Raw genomic sequence first — 18,327 nt, 5'->3', positions numbered from 1 at the left:
AACACAGTCACACAAGGCAGAGAGAATTCTGCAGGGTCCCAGACACCTAAAAACACCTTTATAATAGTCCCTAGCTCTTACATACTAATTTTCATCACTAGATCTCAAAGCGCTTCATCTTTAAAGATTTTATCTTCACACCCCCTGGGAGTCAGGGCATAGCTGTTACCTCATTGTACAGATGGAGCTGAGGCCAGGACAGTAACTAAGGCCACACAGGGAGTCTGTGACAGAGCAGGGAATCGAACCTGGGCCTCCCAAGTCCTAGGCTAATGCCTAATCACTAGGCCATCCTTCCTCTAACAGGGACATGCAGCTGGTCTCAAGTCTTGCTTTCAGTATTTGGTCTTGTTCAAATATGAATTTTGTCCATTTAAAAAAAAACAAAAAAACCAACCACCCCTGCCCTCCGGAAAAAAAGAAAAAACCACATGGCTTGAGGTTGCTGTGCTGGCTGGAGCAGCCACCCTCGGGAGGGACAACAATTAAAGCTCAGTTCTATGGGAATTAGAAGACTGCCAGATTTTATTCTTTTTAAAGTGACCGCATCCTAAATCTGAAACAGGCACTTACCTGGGACTTTTCACCTATAGATCTCAGATTGATGGATCCACATAACAATCCTATTTTACAGGCGGGGAAACCAAGCCACAGAAAAACAGCGACATGCTCAAAGTCATTCAGTAATCCCGGCAGTAGAACCAGACACAGGACTCTGGACTCCTGACTCACACTCCAGTGCCCCTAGCCATTGGGCCATGGAAGTCTTCCATTTCAATCATTTCACCCTCCAGCCAAAAATGCGTGAAAAACACTTCAAAATTCTCAACTGATGCTGACAAAATGTATGAACTTTAAAGAAAAATTACGTGATCACTTGAGTGCTAGTAAGCGTCCCAGAGTAACAGGCAAAATGCATGTTCAAAAATAGCTGGAGGATAGGAATGTGCATTTGGGTTACATTAGTGAAGGCTCAAGGGGGCAGACACTCAGGGTTGGGCTTACTTTCCACACAGGATGCTTGAAAGGAAAATCTGACTGTATCCTAACAGCCATTGTTCTTTGAAGTAATATCAGGGGTTTCATTGCTGCTAGCACAAAAGTTTAAGTAGAAAACATTTCAGAATAAATCACTTCCCTTTAGTGGGTGTGACGAGAACTCCCCTGTGTGTCACAGGAGCTATCACACCAACAGTGATTCTCCTTTGGCTCACATGGGTCATGCTTTAAGCAGGATCAGAAGGAGGGAGTGGAGCACAACATCCCTGCACAGAGCCACTGGCAGCTGAAAGGTTCCTCTGGCGCTAATGTCCCTGACACCTACAGACAGCAGCTCTTCCACCCCCAATGCCCTGGCATGGAGAGGCTCAGCTCCCCAGTGCTGCTGTGACAGCAAAGAGCTGCTCAAAACATTTCCTTTTGCTGTTTGACCAGCCCCAGCAGTAAGTTCCATGCATTGGCCGGAAAGCAGATCTTCATTGTAGCAGCACAGGCATGTCACACCAGGGCTAGGAAGAGACCAGTAAGCTTTTCATGTTACGCCTATGGCCCTACACAAGTGCAAACCAACTCCCCCAACACACACCTCCCCAGAGGCCAAACCACCTTGCCAGCCAGCAACAGATGCAGGAAAACCAGGAACAATCTGGTTACTAAGCCAAGGCCTATTTGTGGAAGGGCTACTCACTGCAGTTTTATACGCTGCTTCGATGTAAAACACAACGTTCTGTATGAAATTGACTTCGTCCAGACTGTAGATAATGTGAAGCCCTGAAATAGAAAAATCTATGAACACATTGGCTGACTGCCTAGCCAATCAGTTGTTAGAGGTCCATTACTCTTACCCATTTATCTTATTAAAATACATACACACTAAAGCCTCCTGATCACACACTTAGATAAGAATTCAATCAGCATGTCACTCATCTCTTCCCCACCCCCAGCCTTTGTTGTGTTCTTCACAGCCCTCCACCCCCCTTGCTGTGTGTCATCCCTATAGAGACCTCAATCCTGCAATTAACTCCACACAAGAAAAGCATGAGGAATCCCACAGACTTCCATGTGGGTCCTCCCCTGTGGAGTAGCTTGCAGGCTCAAGGCCATGGACCGTAAGCAATTTTGGTGCAGTGGCTCCTTTCCCTGTGTTTGTATGTTTCCACAGATGCCAGTCATACATTGCACTTGTAGGACAACGGATTAGAGCCTGCAGGAACTTCATACAGATACAGGAAACTAGCGTGCAGCAAAATGCCGTTATCTGATCTGTCAGCGTTCAGAGTGCACCACGAAGATACACGGAAGCTACAAGCCAGGCACTGAGCCGGCCTGGAGCCTGTGGGCGCTACAAATAACATCCACTGGAGAGTGAAGCAGGGGGTTGTTTTCCTCTAACATTCCCCAGCATCCTGTACCTCACAGAGAAGGTGACAGCTGAGATGCCACTTCAGTCCCAAATGAGGGTTACTTGTACACACGGAGCCTAGTCTACGTCAAGGAGTTCCACCAGTTTAACTAGTGTGACTGCCCGTGTGGATGCTCTCATGGCAGCTAAACCTAGTGTATTATTTAGCATCACCCTTTTAGTTTAACCCATGCAGCTTCTGTGTTTAGACCCACCTGAGACGAGAATGGAGAGTCTGAGCCATTTAAACACAAAGCAAGTTGCATCCTAGTGAAGGCACCAACTTGAGACTAGATACCTCCATCCATCCACCCATCCCCGGAACAGGTACATATCAGGCTGAAGCAAAAGAAGCTGCCTCCACACACTTGCCCCTGCCAACAAGCTTCAGCCCAGACCCAGGCAACCTGGGCTCCGTAGCACACTCAGTCCTAGGTCCATCTTCTGAGGCTGCCAATTATACTGGTGTCTTTTGGGCACCTGTCTCCTAGGAACTGATCTGAGGCCAAATCAGCCACCACCAAAAAGCCACCGGAGCAGCAACTGAGCTCAATCTGAACCACACTCCTCTGTCCCCAGCACCCACCCAATCTGAACTGCCGTATTATGGGACCTGCCAGCCAAGTCTAGCCCTGGGATAAGCAGGCACAGCTATGCAGGCTTCAGCCCTGTTGCATCCACTTACTCTAGGGCTGAATTTGAACCTGTGTTGCCTACAGCTGCCAGTCACATGCCATACTTGTAGGACAGCAGATTAGAGGTGGTAGGGACTTCATACAGATACAGGGAACCAGTGCACAGCTAAGTGCTGTTATCTGATCGGTCAGCGTTCAGAGAGCACTGGGGGATACGCAGTAGTTGCAGACTGGGCACTTGTCGGCTCAAGAGCCTATGTTCTCTGTTAACACTGTCAGTTCCTCCTGATTTCCCTTCGTCTGCATGCATTGCCTTTGGAGGTCCTGCACCAACCAGCGTATCCCGGCCACCTCTGAACAGCGGCTCTGCATGCTGAGCTCACTCTGCGTTGGGAGCATGCCCTAAAGTAAGTGCTGCTCCATCTTCTTTACAAAGCCACCTCTAGGCCAGCACGAGCTGGTTTGCCGAGCTGTCAGGCAAGTTTCACTGTTGCTCAAGAGACATGCATTCTCTAAAGGGCAAGGCTAGTAAGGCTGGGGTTGAGAACTTAGGGCTCCAAGACATCCTCTGGGGACCCAGCACTGTGCACACCAGAAACACGCTTCAAGGGGCAGAGGGTGAATTACCTAAGTGCAGGAACAGCATATGACTACTGGAAGCTGTCCCCTCCCCCCAGCTGTGCCCTCTGTGCTGTTCCCCCAAGAGGCACAGCTCAGAGTCTCAGCCATGATTCTGGGTTTCTCTGTACAGGCGATAAGACAGCTGGTGGTGCTGGATAATACTCAGACCTGCTTCAGTGCCTTCCAGCGGAGCACCTCAAAGCTCTTTACACTCAGTCATTCATGAAGCCTCCCAAACCCTCTGAGGTAGGTTAGCATTATCACCTCCACATTATAGATGGGGAAACTGAGGCACAGATGTGAGACATGAGTTGCCCAGGGCTGCACAATAAATCTTAGCAAAGCCAGGGACAGATACCAGATCTCCTGTATTCTAGGCTTTACTTTAAGCACTAGATCACATGGAGGGTAACACGTCGATAAACCCAGGAGCAGAGGAATTTTGTCAGGCTCAGGAGTAGTAGTTCACAGTTATGGACAGGGCACAGGACTGGAATTCAGTAGATCTTTGTCCACTTCCCAGCTCTGACACCAACCCCCTTATGGCCTTGGGCAAATCAATTCTCTCCCCACCTGTACCCCAAGGACAATAATACTTCCCCTGGTTCTCAGGGAGCAGAGAGGCTTAATTCATTAGCACACCAACGTGCTGCAATACCACAGCAATTAGCATCAGAGATGCCTAGATGTAAGTATTACCAGAGGCTGTCATTTGTGCCAACATGAGCAGGTAAATTGATGTGGCGTCTAACTGCAAGTGACCCCACTGGTCATCTCCAACCACAGTGGCACAGGTGTGGGTGTTGTACTTGGCATGGAAACAATCCTTGGGGCTCTGGCTGTACTTGAATGCCTCCACCTTATCCACCTGCAGCATTCAGTTAGAAAAAGGACAGACAGTTAGCTTCCCCAGTGCCATGCTCACAGCTGGGGCTGTGGGGCGGGCCAGGGGCACAGGAGGGCTCTAGCAGGGTGTCCTAGCCCAGCCCTCTATGGAGCCCTGTAGGCAGGTTATGAGAAACTGCAGAGTAAACAGCTTCAAGTTACAGGTTTCTTGGAACTGCCGCCTGCTAAGAACTGCCGGGGAGGGGGAGGAGAGAGAGACTTCACCCTGTTAGCAGGGGAGGGAGAGGCTCCTCAGGAACCCAAGACCTTGAGTATCCACCCAGTCCCCACAGCCTGGAGGAGGATTCTTTCACCCCCTGCCAAGATCACAGCAAGCCACCAGTACCCGTTTTTGGGGACGGACAGCATTCTAGGTTTGCATGTCCGCAACCCAAACAGCACAGGCACTCCAGGTCACGTATGCCCACTCCAGCCACTGGTTGGATGGCAGCAAGGGAAGCAGGCAGACATTTGGTGGTTCACACAGGCTGTAACCGTTTGCGGCGTGACTGTGTCATGCCAGGACCCAAACATTCTATTCCACTTCTTATGCCACCCCAACATCATGGTAACTGATCCAGCGGATAACACGGATAGCACTGGGAGTCACTGCAGCATTTTGTACTTGAACGCCAGAAAGCAACAAAAAAAATCACTCTGGGCCATGCATGTTCTGAGAACGAAGGGGTTCTGAGCTCTGGCACAGCAGGTACAAGCCCAGGGGAAAGGAGCAGTCATATTAGAGCTAGGTATTATTATTAGCCTGGTGTCTAGCTGGGGCTTGGCACAGTTGGCATTAGTACTGAATGGAGAAGATCCACCTGGAGGGATTAGACTGTGGGTAGCAGCCTTTCCGTCTCCCCAGCTGATGCTGTGGGGACTTCTCCGTTAGGAGGCAGCTTGCTGGAACACACTGGGGCCCAAAGGGTACACAGGAGCTGGGAAACAGTCACAGGTGGTTCAGAGATGGGGTGGGGGGCAGTAAAAGGGAAACAGTGATTCAGAAAAGGACAAGAGCACAGACTGGCAGCAACAGAGACCAGGGGACCTTATGGGAACAGAGTTGGGATTCATTCACACTTGGTATCATTATCAGGGCCTAAAGGCTGAGATTTTAATCCCATTTGAGACAGGAAATTCCAAGCCCATGGTACTTTATTTTCATGCCTCAACAGGCTACAGGGCCACACAAAACTCCACTGCCACAAGGGGAGGAGTTCTGGCCACAGGGGGACCCTTCCCAGGTGTGTTTGCATCATACAGCACACCTAGAAAAAGGGGTCACTTTGATGGTATGAACACAAAGCGATTGACGGAGGCAATGCCAGCGGGGCAATGGGATTGGCAACCTGTTGGGGAAGGGATTCCTTTAGGACACTAGGCTAGCGCAGGTAAGAACACTAGTTCCATGGCATGGACAGAACGTTCAGTGACTGGATGGATACTGGGATCTAGGCTTGTTTTAAGCCTTCCCCAAAAGACCCTTGTGTCTGTGCCAGGACTGCTTTTTTGTCATCAGTTTGATGGCAGATCTCTGCTGAGTCAGTGTGTTACAACAGGAGAATTTCAGCTCTACAGGGGATGGGGAGGCACCACCTGTACCATACCTGTCTCATCATGCACTGCAGCAATCCCCGCATCAGTTTCACTACACTCTGCAGAAAGGAACGAAAAACAGGCCTGTTAAACACATCCCCGGATGGGAAGAGCACTGACTCAGCAATGGCATCTGGCTCATGACCTTTCAAGAGCCCTGCGGCCTGTAATTATACCCGCAGCTCTCATTCTCCATGGCATTTACTTTCTGGGTAAGTGGCTGAGAGAGGAGCTGCTGGGGGAGCAGATCATGAGGGACAACCTGATCTGCTGCTGCGGGAGGAGAAAATCCCTAGGACTGCATCAGCCTTGAGTCAGTTAAGGCAAAGGACAAAAGTTAGGACATTTATACCTACAGAAAGAGACTCTGGACTGAGGGGGGAGGGAGGGAGAGAGAGAGAGAGAGAGGTCAGTCGTTATGCGTGGAGCCAGTCTGTCCCGCATGGCACAGCATACCTCTGCCTTTACCTGCAGGACCCCAGAAGGGAGTGGGAGACACCAATCTGACAGTTCCCCAGGGAGCAGGACCCCTGTACTCTTCCTCCTTCCTCAGTAGCCCAACACCAACAGGGGCAAATTCAGATGTTGCTGAGACATGTACTGCTCATGTCCAGTGCCATATGGTGCTGCCAGAGCCCCAGGAAGTAACCCCTGGATCTCCCTGGGGAATCAGGGCATTTTTGCTTAGATGGTGGCCCAGACTGGGCAATGCCCACCCCTCCCCTAACAGAAGAAAAACAAGGCTGCACACTGCACGTTGGGCACTATAGCCAGGGAGCCCCCAGCTGATCAGCCAGTCTGGGTCCCCATGCAAAGCCTGGAGCAGGCCTGCTGAGGATCAAGAAGGCAGAGCATGAGCAGGGATGCTTCACTGAAAGCAGACCTTACCTATTGGGCACTAGGCTTGCAGCATCATCAACAGGTCCCACCACATCACAAACACCACATTCCGATTTAAAAATACAAGTAATTTAGCTGTGCTAGCTAGTCATATCCCTCAGCCAGATAGACACAAACCCCTTTGTCAGGAAAAGAAACCCAGCTCTTTGGAGCTCATCAATTTAATTTATAACATAACATTGATGGAAGAAAGTGCCTTATTGTAGTGGACTCTTTGTTGTCCTACTACTGCAGATCTCTGGAATAAACCTGGGTTCAGGGGGCCTATCATCTGTACTCTGAGAAAGGCACACGCCTCAGGATTCCCAGCAGGATATCTGGATCCAGTGGTTAAGATTGGCCAGCTGTGAAGTTAGTGTCTAGAGTCAGATGCCCTCAATACATGTGTTGAGGGCTTGGTCCAGCCCTCCTCCTCAATACAGCAGTGACAGACATTCAGCATCCAAGCTACTCACCAGCCCAAGTAACACTGGCATTAGCTCCTGATATCACCTGAATGATTCCCTGCCTGACACAATCCCACTCAGGTCTGTATCTCCAGCCAGGTCCATTCTGTTAACAATTCCAGCTTTGCGTCCCACCTGTCATCTCCGCCCACTCCCACCCCTGTGCCTTTTCCAAACTGCCCCCTGCATCGGGTCTGCAATTATACTCCCATCTTGCCAGTAGCAGATCCCCACCATATTGCCTCAAACCCTCACCATATTCAAGGCCCTCTTAATGCTCAATTCTTCTGTGTCATCCACAAGAGGTGAATAATCCAACCGTAATTCAGATCCTGGCCCACTGCATGCAGTACTTCAGCTATAACATCCCACTGCCCTGTGCCACCGAAACTGGGTAGTTATTCTCTCTCCCCTAGTCAGTACTCTGGTTTTTCATGTTGCCCAAGATATCCCACACAACAGAGTATGCAGAAATACCTTAAGTGTCTCTCTCTCTAGAGGTGCTAGCATTGAGCTGTAAACATTCCAGCCATGCAGTTTTAATGCACCTATCCCTTGCAAGCTTTACAATGTCACAAAAGACACTATTCCTGGACCTACCCTCCATTCCTCACTAGGCTGAAATAATTGATTCCAGAGCTGGGCTGGCACAGGATCAGGGAGTTGCCTGATTTTCTCCCCACCCCATTGAAGGGAGCATCGAGTCCTACATTCCTGCCCAAAGGAGTCAACTATCTACAAGACAAGACATACAAGGGAAATTCAAACCACCCACCAGGGACGAGTAGGCGATGCACATCATGGGAGGAGAGGGTCTGAAATGCCATCCTGCCAAGGCGATCAGCTTCCCCATTAGACTATATGTTCCATGTGTTTTTCTGGTTGCAAGGCTCCACATGGAGTGGATTTAGTGAAGCCAGTGGTTAGCATGCTATGAGAAATAAGCCTGGCTCTAAAATGTTTGAGTCATCAAGTGTTTGATGATTTAGATGATACAAATACAGATTCCCCAGAGTTCTAAGCAGCTCTGCTTTAGACACACACGAGCTGTTCGCACTCCAGAGTTCTCCTCTGATCCTAGTGAGATTTACTCAGGGAACTCCCGGGGCTCACCTGGAATTTTTCAGCAAGATCCAGGTCAGAGAACAAACCCTTTGGGCTTGACTACACTTACATTTTATAGCGCTCAAACTTGCTGGCTCAGGGGTGAGAAAAATCAGCCCCCTGAGCGCAGCAAGTCAGAGTGTAGAACTGATCAATGAAATTGTTTTTAATTGTTCACTTATTATAACTTCATAAGCAACGTTTTATGAATGAAACATTCATTCACAAAACCGGTTACCCCAATAACTGACTAATTGAGTTTCACTTTCAATCCAATTGCTGCTTAAATCGCTGAAACTTACGATGTTGAAACAGTGTAACTTCTGTTCACTGTTTGCCATTCCTTACACTTGTCCATATTATAACTCAAACTCCATTTTAAAACTTATCCCAAACTCCATTTTAAAATGCTCACTGCATTTTGTAAAAGCTTGCTGCAACCTTCATTTTTGCAAAACCCTGCTGTAATCTTATTAGTTTAGATGTGTGAAGGAGGTATGTATGGATGATGGAATCAACCTCCAGCACCAGCCTGTCGGGATGAAATAAAGTGTAAACGCTCAACAGCTGAAGATGCAGACAACAGCCCTGACAAAGTAAGAGGAGTCCACCCTCAAAGAACAAAAGTACAATTGAAGAAACATCAAAGCCAGGTCCTAGGCTGAAAGTCATGTCTGCAATTGATGAGTGATCAACGACACCAAACCCAGAGGCAGCGTGACACAGCAAGACCTATAGACTCTGGATTCAAACTAAAGCCTACAAAAAGGATGGGTGAGATGGAAGACTTTGGAGGGTAACATTCTTCTGCCAACATGGAAGGGCATCGGTGCATGCCCAACAGAGACCCAGTTCTTCCTCGTGCCCGGCTTTCCTGGCCAGTTAGCCACCACAAGCTGCAAACCCAAGCCACGAACTCAAGCTACATTCAGGACTGGTAACTATACAGCAGCTGCAGAACCTGTGTGTGTATGAACAAATGTGTGAATGAATGTGAAACTGAATGGAATGTTATAGCTATAACTGACTGCCTACTATGATTGTTTTTGTATTCACAATAAATGTGACTTTTTGTCTTACCCCCTTTAATAAGATCCTGCTGATTTTTATTTTATTGGTATAACAAGAGCGCTTTAAAGCACTCGTTATAACAGGCTCCAAGCGCTGAGAGCTGTGTTCCCAGCGCTCAGAGCTAATCTCCTTGTGGAGGTGGATTACCAGGAGTGCTGGGAGAGCTCTCTCCCAGCGCTCGCGCACGACCACACTCGCACTTCAAAGCGCTGCCACGGGAGCGCTCCCATGACAGCGCTTTGAAGTTTCCAGCATAACCATGCCCTTTGGCCGAGAACAGCTTTTAGATCCCTGGCTTTCCCTATCAGCAGCTTGAAGAGCAGCAGTCCAGAATGGCTCCACATTTCCTTTGGATATTTCTGGGGTTAATTCTGAATGATAAGGATTAACAAAGACTCCTTCCCTTAATCTTCTATCTAAGGTACTTCTATGGTCCCACCCCCAATACCAAAGTATTGAGAACCTCACAATCCTTAATAAATTCATCCTCATAACACCCCATGAGGCAGAGCATTGCTATCATCCCCATTGTACAGGTGGGGAACGGAGGCCCAGAGAGGCTGAGTGATTTATTCAAGGTCACACAGTGTCTGTGTTAGAGCAGAGAATTGAAACTTGGGGCTACCGAGTCATAGGCTAGCACCCTAATCACTGGACCATCCTGCCTCTCTTCTTACGGCTGAGCTCCATGAAAGAGAGCAACAACAACATTGGAAATATGGCATGGAACTTTAACAGATACACAGCCCATCCATCACATACAGATCTCCCCAGAGAGGGATTTGTTACAGCATAGGTTAAAGGGCAAGTGACACGTGATTTGCCCGAATTTAAGCTATCCCAGAAGGCTAGGTGCAAGGGGAGAGATTGTGTGTGGTGCTGGGGGCCCGTGATATACAATAGGACAGCCTAGATGATCTGGCCTTAAACTCCATGGGTCTGTTACTATGCTCTTGCTGTATCTCCAATGTCAGACCTTTTGGGGTTTGTTCATTTTATGTTAGCCTGACAAACAAGACCCCATTGCAAGTGAACTAGATTCTACTCCCCCATTGCAGAGTAAAGAATCTTCAGCAGCTTCGAAGGAACAAAGACAGAGGGGGAGGGAATTTTATTGAATTAAATATGAAAGTGATTAAGACATTCAGAATAGAATTCCTTTTCCATCTGCCTAGCTATGATTCTTACACCAGTGCCCGTCATTGTGCTATCAGATCCCCAATTGTGTAATTCAATACTAAGTTCACTAGTGCCCCTACATTTCCACCGTGCTGCAAAATTCTCTGGTGAAAAAAGCCATGTAGAAGGTTCTGTGGATTGGGGGAGGAGAGGTGGGGAGATTGGAGGTTTCAGCAGCTGAGACTTCTGGCTCCAAGGAAGCATTTGGGGATTGTGGGATAGATACTGTAGATAGAAGCTTCACTCAAATGGAGAGCAGTCCTGTTAACTCCGAAGCCTAATGGTGACAAACACCCTGGTGAGTGGAACTGGAGAAGTTCACTCCTCTCAGAGCGATTGTTTCAGGCTGTCGGCAGGCAGACAGACAGACTTTGGGTACACCTGTTAACCTTAAGTGTCAGAGCCAACTAGAAGGGCTAGAAGCCTTAATCTTGAAAGAAAAATCAACAGTTATTCTGGTGCACTGTTTTGTGAGTAAAGTGGAATTCCACAGCAAATTCCTCTACTACTGTGTGATGAAATACAAGGGGCCCTGCTTACAAGAGTTTAATCTTTAGTTCAGTCTCCAGTGTTTAGAGAATTTGAGTTGCATGCGAGTCTCGGGACATCAGCTGTGAGCTTTCCAAGCCATCCCTCCCATAGGTTTCTCATACCTGCTCCAGTTCGTATGCCTTTGCCTTGTCCTCATCACGGTCTGCATTTTTGCGGTACGCCAAGCCCAGGCCCCACATGGACAGCACACTGTAGACATTATCCCGGACCCAGGCATCTTTATGATCACTGCTGGCTGGGAGCAATCCTGTCACCGGGTCCTGCAGCATGAGGGGAGGTCAGGCGAGGGAGGAAAAGAGACATGAAATCAGCTTTCCAGTCCTGAAAACTTGTGGGAAGGCTGGCCATTAGGTAGATAAACAGGTTGTGAATGGGAGAAAACTAGAGAGACTTATTATGTTTACCTCGTGGATAAACAAAATAAAAGGGACAACAAGGGCTCAGTGTTATATGCTAAGGCACCGTCAGCTTACTTATCTCATTACCCATCTGGCCCGCCATTACCACGAGGTCTTCATCTTACCCCCCTATGAAGTAGGGAAGTGCTTCTCTCCCCATTTTACAGATGGGGAAGCTGAAGCACAGAGTCTCAGTAACTTGGCCAAAGTCACACAAGGAGCTATGGAAGAGTGGGGGGGAACTGGACCTTGATTTCCCAAGTCCTGTGCTGGTGTCCTAGCCACTGGACATTCCTTCCTCCCTAGAATCTCAAATTCTCTGAGGCTCAAGACATCTCATTTTTGAAAAGCTACAAACCCGCAGTCACCACCACAGATCACAACACTGCAAAGGCAGATGTTTCACAAGGGACAGCCAGAAATGTAGCAGACACCTTAAGAATGCAGAGCTCTTAGGACCTACTTTGAAAACTTCTGCCTAAGAGATGTAACCGTTTCTCTGGAAGCACCACGTTCTGCAGGAGGTGACAGGCAACTGCCAACTTCCCCAGGATCTCCCCCCAAAGTGACTTGTGGGCAGGTGCGTATTGTGATGTGAGCACAAGGGACTGGGTTCCATACACTGCAGGACTCAGGCTTGAAGTTTGGAAGAAGAACGTCAAAGCTTAAGACTCTTTGCTGCAAAGTCAATCAGGCCACTGCATTCCTCTGTGCAGCCAGATGCTCCCAAGGGGCCCACCAATCCGCCAAGGTTGTTCCATCATGCATGTACATCCCAACAGCAGCAGGACATGACCCCAGGGTTCTACAAAACTCAGTAGATGTTAATCGCAGCCTGAATCATCTCAGTCATTCCTACAGCACAGCCAACCAATGGGGTCGAGCCAGACAGTCAAATTCCAGAATGAGCCTGTCAAGGTTCTTTCCCCACTCTGAACTTTAGGGTACAGATGTGGGGACCTGCATGAAAAACTCCCTCAGCTTATTTTTACCAGCTTAGGTTAAAACTTCCCCAAGGTACGAACTATTTTATCCTTTGCCCTTGGACTTTATTGCTGCCACCACCAAGCATCTAACAAATATATAACAGGGAAAAAGCCCGCTTGGAAACGTCTTTCCCACAAAAATCCTCCCGAACCCTACACCCCCTTTCCTGGGGAAGGCTTGATAAAAATCCTCACCAATTTGCATAGGTGAACACAGACCCAAACCCTTGGATCTTAAGAACAATGAAAAAGCAATCAGGTTCTCAAAGAAGAATTTTAATTGAAGTAAAAGAATCACCTCTGTAAAATCAAGATGGTGAATACCTTACAGGGTAATCAGATTCAAAACAGAAAATCCCTCTAGGCAAAACCTTAAGTTACAAAAAGACAAACACAGGAATATACATTCCATTCAGCACAGCTTATTTTATCAGCCATTTAAACAAAACAGAATCTAACACATATCTAGCTAGATTACTTACTAAGTTCTAAGACTCCATTCCTTTTTTGTTCCTGGCAAAAAACAAAACAAAAAAAAAAGACAGAGAACCTTTGTTTCTCCCCCCTCCATCTTTGAAAGTATCTTGTCTCCTCATTGGTCATTTTGGTCAGGTGCCAGCAAGGTTATCCTAGCTTTTTAACCCTTTACAGGTGAAAGGGTTTTTTCTTCTGGCCAGGAGGGATTTTAAAGGTGTTTACACTTCCCTTTATATTTATGACAGAGCCATTACACCAGCTCAGTGCACTGATCCTCTCTGCTGAGTCCAATCCAGCCAGCCATCCACCAGCCACGCACCAAGGGTTTGCCCAGCACAGGAGCACCACCCTTACCTCTCACACATTTTTGAACTCCCTGGGTCCTTATCACCCGCTCTGCTCAGGAATCTGCCATGGGCAGCAAACCCAAATATTACTGCATTACAAAGAGAATCTAGGATACGCCACTAATTGCCAGAGCATTGTTTGGAGTCTGAGCAGGAGCAAGGCTACTCCTCCAAGAGGATAGCTAACGTGTCATGTGGGCATTGCAGTACCACGCAGCCTGGCATTTGCAAAGATCATGACTGACATGTAAACAGACATCACTGCATTTGTACCAGGTTCCTGCCAAACTCCCTCCACCAGTCCTATGATCTCAGTTCACCCAGCCTAGTTTTAAAACCCCATTCACTAGATCAGTCGCTCCAGTGTAACACAAACACTCATTGTTTGGGACCCCTTTCAAGAGCCTGGCAGGGAGGGTGCTCTCTCAACTGAAGAGGGCAGGCTATACACAGTGGAAAAGGCTTTCCCACGGCTATAGCTAATCTCAGTTAGCTTCAGAGCTTTCCATGGCTGAATCACAACTGGTCAGAAAGGCAGAGGAATACTTTAAACAATGGGATGCTCTTTATTTGATTTAGGTACCTCTATCCCTCCGTACACAGGCCCCACCCACATCACATTGTTTGCAGCATGCTGCACCCTGGGAGGAGGAAAGGAACCAGTAGGACATCTTCAGAGAAGTGATGGAGTACTTGTGGCACCTTAGAGACCAACAAATTTATTTGAGCATAAGCTTTCGTGAGCTACAGCTCACTTCATCCGATGTAGCTCACTAAAGCTTATTGTCAAATAAATTTGTTAGTCTCTAAGCTGCCACAAGTACTACTTTTCTTTTTGTGAATACAGACTAACACAGCTGCTACTCTGAAACCAGAGAAGAGATAGTTACTCCCCTGTAAATCTGCTTCTCTGAAGACCCCACATGACTCGATTCCCTGCCACTCAGCTGCCTTCTCTCAGAAGTGTGCATTTCCCTCACCCCCACTCTACCCCCCCCCCACCCACCAATGACCTCATCCTGTTATATCCAGATTCTTCGGGGATCTGGAACACTTTGAATTTGGGGGAGTTAGCCGCTCAGAAGTCTGAAATTGAATGCTCTAGAAGGACTGCCAGGCCTGACAATTGGTCTCCATATGCAGATGAATGGCCTGTGGCTCAGAAGGTCATGAATTTGAGAGCTCTGGGAGCTCCAGCCTGTAATGCACTAGGGAGCTGAAAAACAAGGAAGCAAGATCTGTTTCCATATTAAAATTGCCTCCACCCCCACCCTTGCACACATACATTATTGTGGTGTTAACCCTGGATGCTGGCAGGTTTGCAATAAGCACTTAGACTAGAGCCTGAAGAGTTTGTGAGGACACCTACCAGGTAAAGGACGATCCAAAAGAGAAGGACACCATGCCCAGACACTCCCCTCCCCTCCGTCACACAGATCTGCCCTGGTGAGAAGCACAGCCCCCTGTTCCTGGGATTCCAAACATGGCACTGCCTTTGGACCCTCACTGGGGGCTCCATCCTTCATAGCAACCTCTGCACAGTAGATGTTAGAACATTGAAGCCTCCTATCCCACAGTCTCCCTAGGCCAAGGCTTTCTGACTTGTAGTGAGGATCTCCATAACCCACCCCCTCCACCATGCCTCTTAGCGTATGTCTATGTTGGCACTGTAGATGTAATTTCCAGCTGGGGTACACATACCCATGCAAACTAAGCCAGACCGAATACAATCCCTTCTGAGACCCTAGACACATACTTGGGTGGCTAGCTGTCCCACCACTTGCACTTCTACATCTACACTGTAGTCCTAACATGCTAGTTCAAGCAGAGCTAGAGCAGGTATGTCTTTCAATACTAGCAATCACACCTTCCAGTTCCAGCTTAGACATACCCTTAGCATCTGATCTGAGGGGGTAGGGGTTCCCTCCCTCCCCCCCCCCCCACTATTCTACCCCTCCCTTAACCTCTACTTTTTAAATCCTCCCCTGGGGAAAGCTCCAGGCCCTACCTCAGCTACTGCTCATACCTCTCCAAATCAGATATAAGGTGAAATCAACAAAATGCTCAGTCTTTTCACTGCTGCCCACCAGACTCTGAATACTAGCAAGGGGAACTGACCAGGCAAGTTAATTTCACTCTGCAACAGCCTGGGGAAAAATAAGAGCAGCAGCAGCACTGGAGAAGTCTGTCTGCAGATTCAGAAAGACACTGCTGTATGGTGACAGCTGGAAAGTTTTCTTTATTAAAAAAACCCTGAGTTTTGGTACAATTTTAAATGAAGATTTACATCCTGCAGGAGATGATGGCCTTCAAGTTCACAGCTCTCAGGAAATATTTCCTATTCACTAATGATGAGTATATTTTTTTAAAAACCTGACACATAATGTTTTAGAGACACAAGGTAGAGGAGAACTTTTATTGGATCAACTTCTGTTGGTGAGAAAGACAAGCTTTTCAAGCCACACAGAGCTCTTCTTCCGGTCTTTGAAAGCTCGTCTCTCTCACCAACAGAAGTTGGTCCAATGAGAGATATTACTGTACCCACCTTGTCTCTCTAATATTCTGGGACTGACACTACTATAACTACACTGCACACATATAATGCTTTACATTTTCAAAGTGATGTGTAATTAATCTTCTTAATAACCCTCAGGCAGGTATTATCCCATATTACAGAGCAGGAAAGGAGGAGACAAACTTTGTTTAAAGCCACGAAGTCAATGGCACAGCCTGATTAGAACTCAGTTCTTTGCCCTGGTCTCCAGCTCCAATCTTTAACCATGATGCAATCTGCAGAGAATGAATCACATGGATTTAAGAAGAATAAGAAGGGTACGTAGAAGTTTGGGCTTGAACAACCTTGACAGCTTCTTTAGTTTTTCAAGGGTCTATTCAACAAGTATAACTGCATTAAATAGACCAAACATGTGGATCAGCTCCTGGTTTCTTCTTGTTCTAGCATCCTCATTTCATGTGACCCCTCATTTCATGTGACATAGGGTTTAGTTCATACATGTTCTCTAAACAGAGATTCATTTTACTGAAGATTAGCAGTGTTTCTGCTCTCATCCATATGGGTTGATGGCATGCTCTCCTTGGTTGGCCTATGCATTTACAGACTGTATGTGCATGCTCTGCTCTCTGGATTTGAATCAAATGATCCAAGCCCCTTAAAGAAAATCCATGATATGAAACATTTCCCAAAATACAACTCAAGACACCCAGCTAGTGATAGTGAAAGTGCAAAGTTGTCACTTGGATTGACAGGAAAACTGAACAGCGAACACAACATTCACAGAAAGGCAAGGCAACTCAGTGGTTTGAACACAGGACTGTAAACCATGGGATGCCAATTTCTAATTTCTTTCCTCCCAGAGAGGAAGGCTGGTCCAGTGCTAGCCCTACTCAAGAGCCCTAATCTTAATTCTTTCTTGTGTGACCTTGTGAAAGTCACTTAGGCCCAGACCCTCACAAGTATTTAGGCACCTAACTTCCATTGATTTCAGTGGGAATTAAGCACCAAATACCGTTGACGATCTGGGCTGTAGCATCATTGTGCCTTGGTACCCCATCGATACAGTGGGGCTAGCAGCACTGCCCTACCTCACAGGGTGTTTTGAGGCTATACATTAGAGATTGCAGGGTGCTTTCGGATACTACCAGAGAGAATTAGACAAGTACTAAAGATAGCTAGAGAATCCAAGCTCCAACACAGACGTGACATGTGGACTTGAAGCAGCTCTCTACCTAAGTTTCCCATTTCCAACCTTGGATGACCCTATGCATCGGTGGGTGGCAGTGAGCTGGCAGAGTCTGCTAAGGATCACGAGAATGGAGCAGCACACTGTCGACACCAAGTGCCATCATTCCACCTGCCTGCCACCCCACTGCAAAGCACTGAGCCGAGCTCCCAGCCTCCAAGTCAGCGGGGCGCCCACCTCCCCTCGGCCGCCGGCAGCCGCCCTGATAGCTCAGCCCACCTCACCTGGTGACAGAGGATGGTCTGCTGCAGCAGCCTGGCATAGCCATCCAGCCTCACCCCGGAGTTACTCCTGCTCCTCATGGCTGGACAAAGGGGCCCCAGACCTCACTGGCCAGCAGCGTCCAACCCGCCAGCCGGCGGGAAAGAGGCGCCGGAGAGCTGTAGCCGGGCAGCGCGCTCTGGGCAGCTCCAACGAGTCGCCCCCCCGCCAAGCGGAGCCAGCCTCTACTCAGAGCCGGCGCGGGGGAGGGAGGCAGGGCGCAGCTCGCCGGGCGGGGTCCTGCTGCCGCCCGCAGACTCTGCTGGCCAGGGCCCTTCACAGGCAGCGGGAGGGGATCATGGCGGGGGAGCGCTCGGTCTGCCCCGCGCCAGGCTCGGCCCCGCCCGAGCGGACTAAACCCAGCCGCTGCCCAACGCCTTCCTTACAGCTCGCGCCCGGCCCAGCAGCTACCCCCAGCGAGCCACACCGGTACACTCTGATTGGCCGAGAAAGGAGGGGGCGGGACCTCAGCCCCCCCAGGTCCTGGCAGCACCATAGCTGCCCAGAGAGTCTATTAAAGGATGGGAAGTCAGAGCAAGGCAGAGTGTATGCAGCCGGACTGAGCCAAGCCAACAAGGACCGGGCGCGACGCCTCTATTTCCCAGGGCGACTGGAACGCTGCCATCAGGACCCCATGAGCTACTGAGCTGCCAGGACCCAGCAGAGGCAACGTCTCTTTCGGAAGTTTACTTGTATTTGGTTTCAGA

General features: G+C 48.4%; 1 protein-coding gene across 3 annotated transcripts in view; it reads right to left on the bottom strand.

Annotated features, from left to right (window-relative positions):
• PHKA1 (phosphorylase kinase regulatory subunit alpha 1) overlaps positions 1–17,897 on the bottom strand; it is a 211,157-nt gene extending 193,260 nt beyond the window's left edge. The window contains exons 1-5 of one of the 3 annotated variants that reach the window (XM_074964317.1): positions 17,584–17,897; positions 11,492–11,650; positions 6,150–6,197; positions 4,357–4,525; positions 1,688–1,770 (exon numbers count right to left, since the gene is read on the bottom strand). In XM_074964317.1, the coding sequence (XP_074820418.1) occupies positions 1,688–1,770; positions 4,357–4,525; positions 6,150–6,197; positions 11,492–11,650; positions 17,584–17,661 (537 nt within the window). In that variant the 5' untranslated portion in view covers positions 17,662–17,897. The remainder of the gene's footprint in view (positions 1–1,687; positions 1,771–4,356; positions 4,526–6,149; positions 6,198–11,491; positions 11,651–17,583) is intronic. The other 2 variants (XM_074964318.1, XM_074964316.1) reach the window with 2 other exon arrangements.
• Between the last annotated feature and the right edge of the window lie 430 nt (positions 17,898–18,327).

This window comes from Natator depressus, chromosome 9 (assembly GCF_965152275.1).
Source record: "Natator depressus isolate rNatDep1 chromosome 9, rNatDep2.hap1, whole genome shotgun sequence".
Taxonomy (NCBI): domain Eukaryota; kingdom Metazoa; phylum Chordata; order Testudines; family Cheloniidae; genus Natator; species Natator depressus.
The sequence above is the reverse complement of the archived record's forward strand: the minus strand, read 5'-3'. Positions and strand labels throughout refer to the sequence as shown.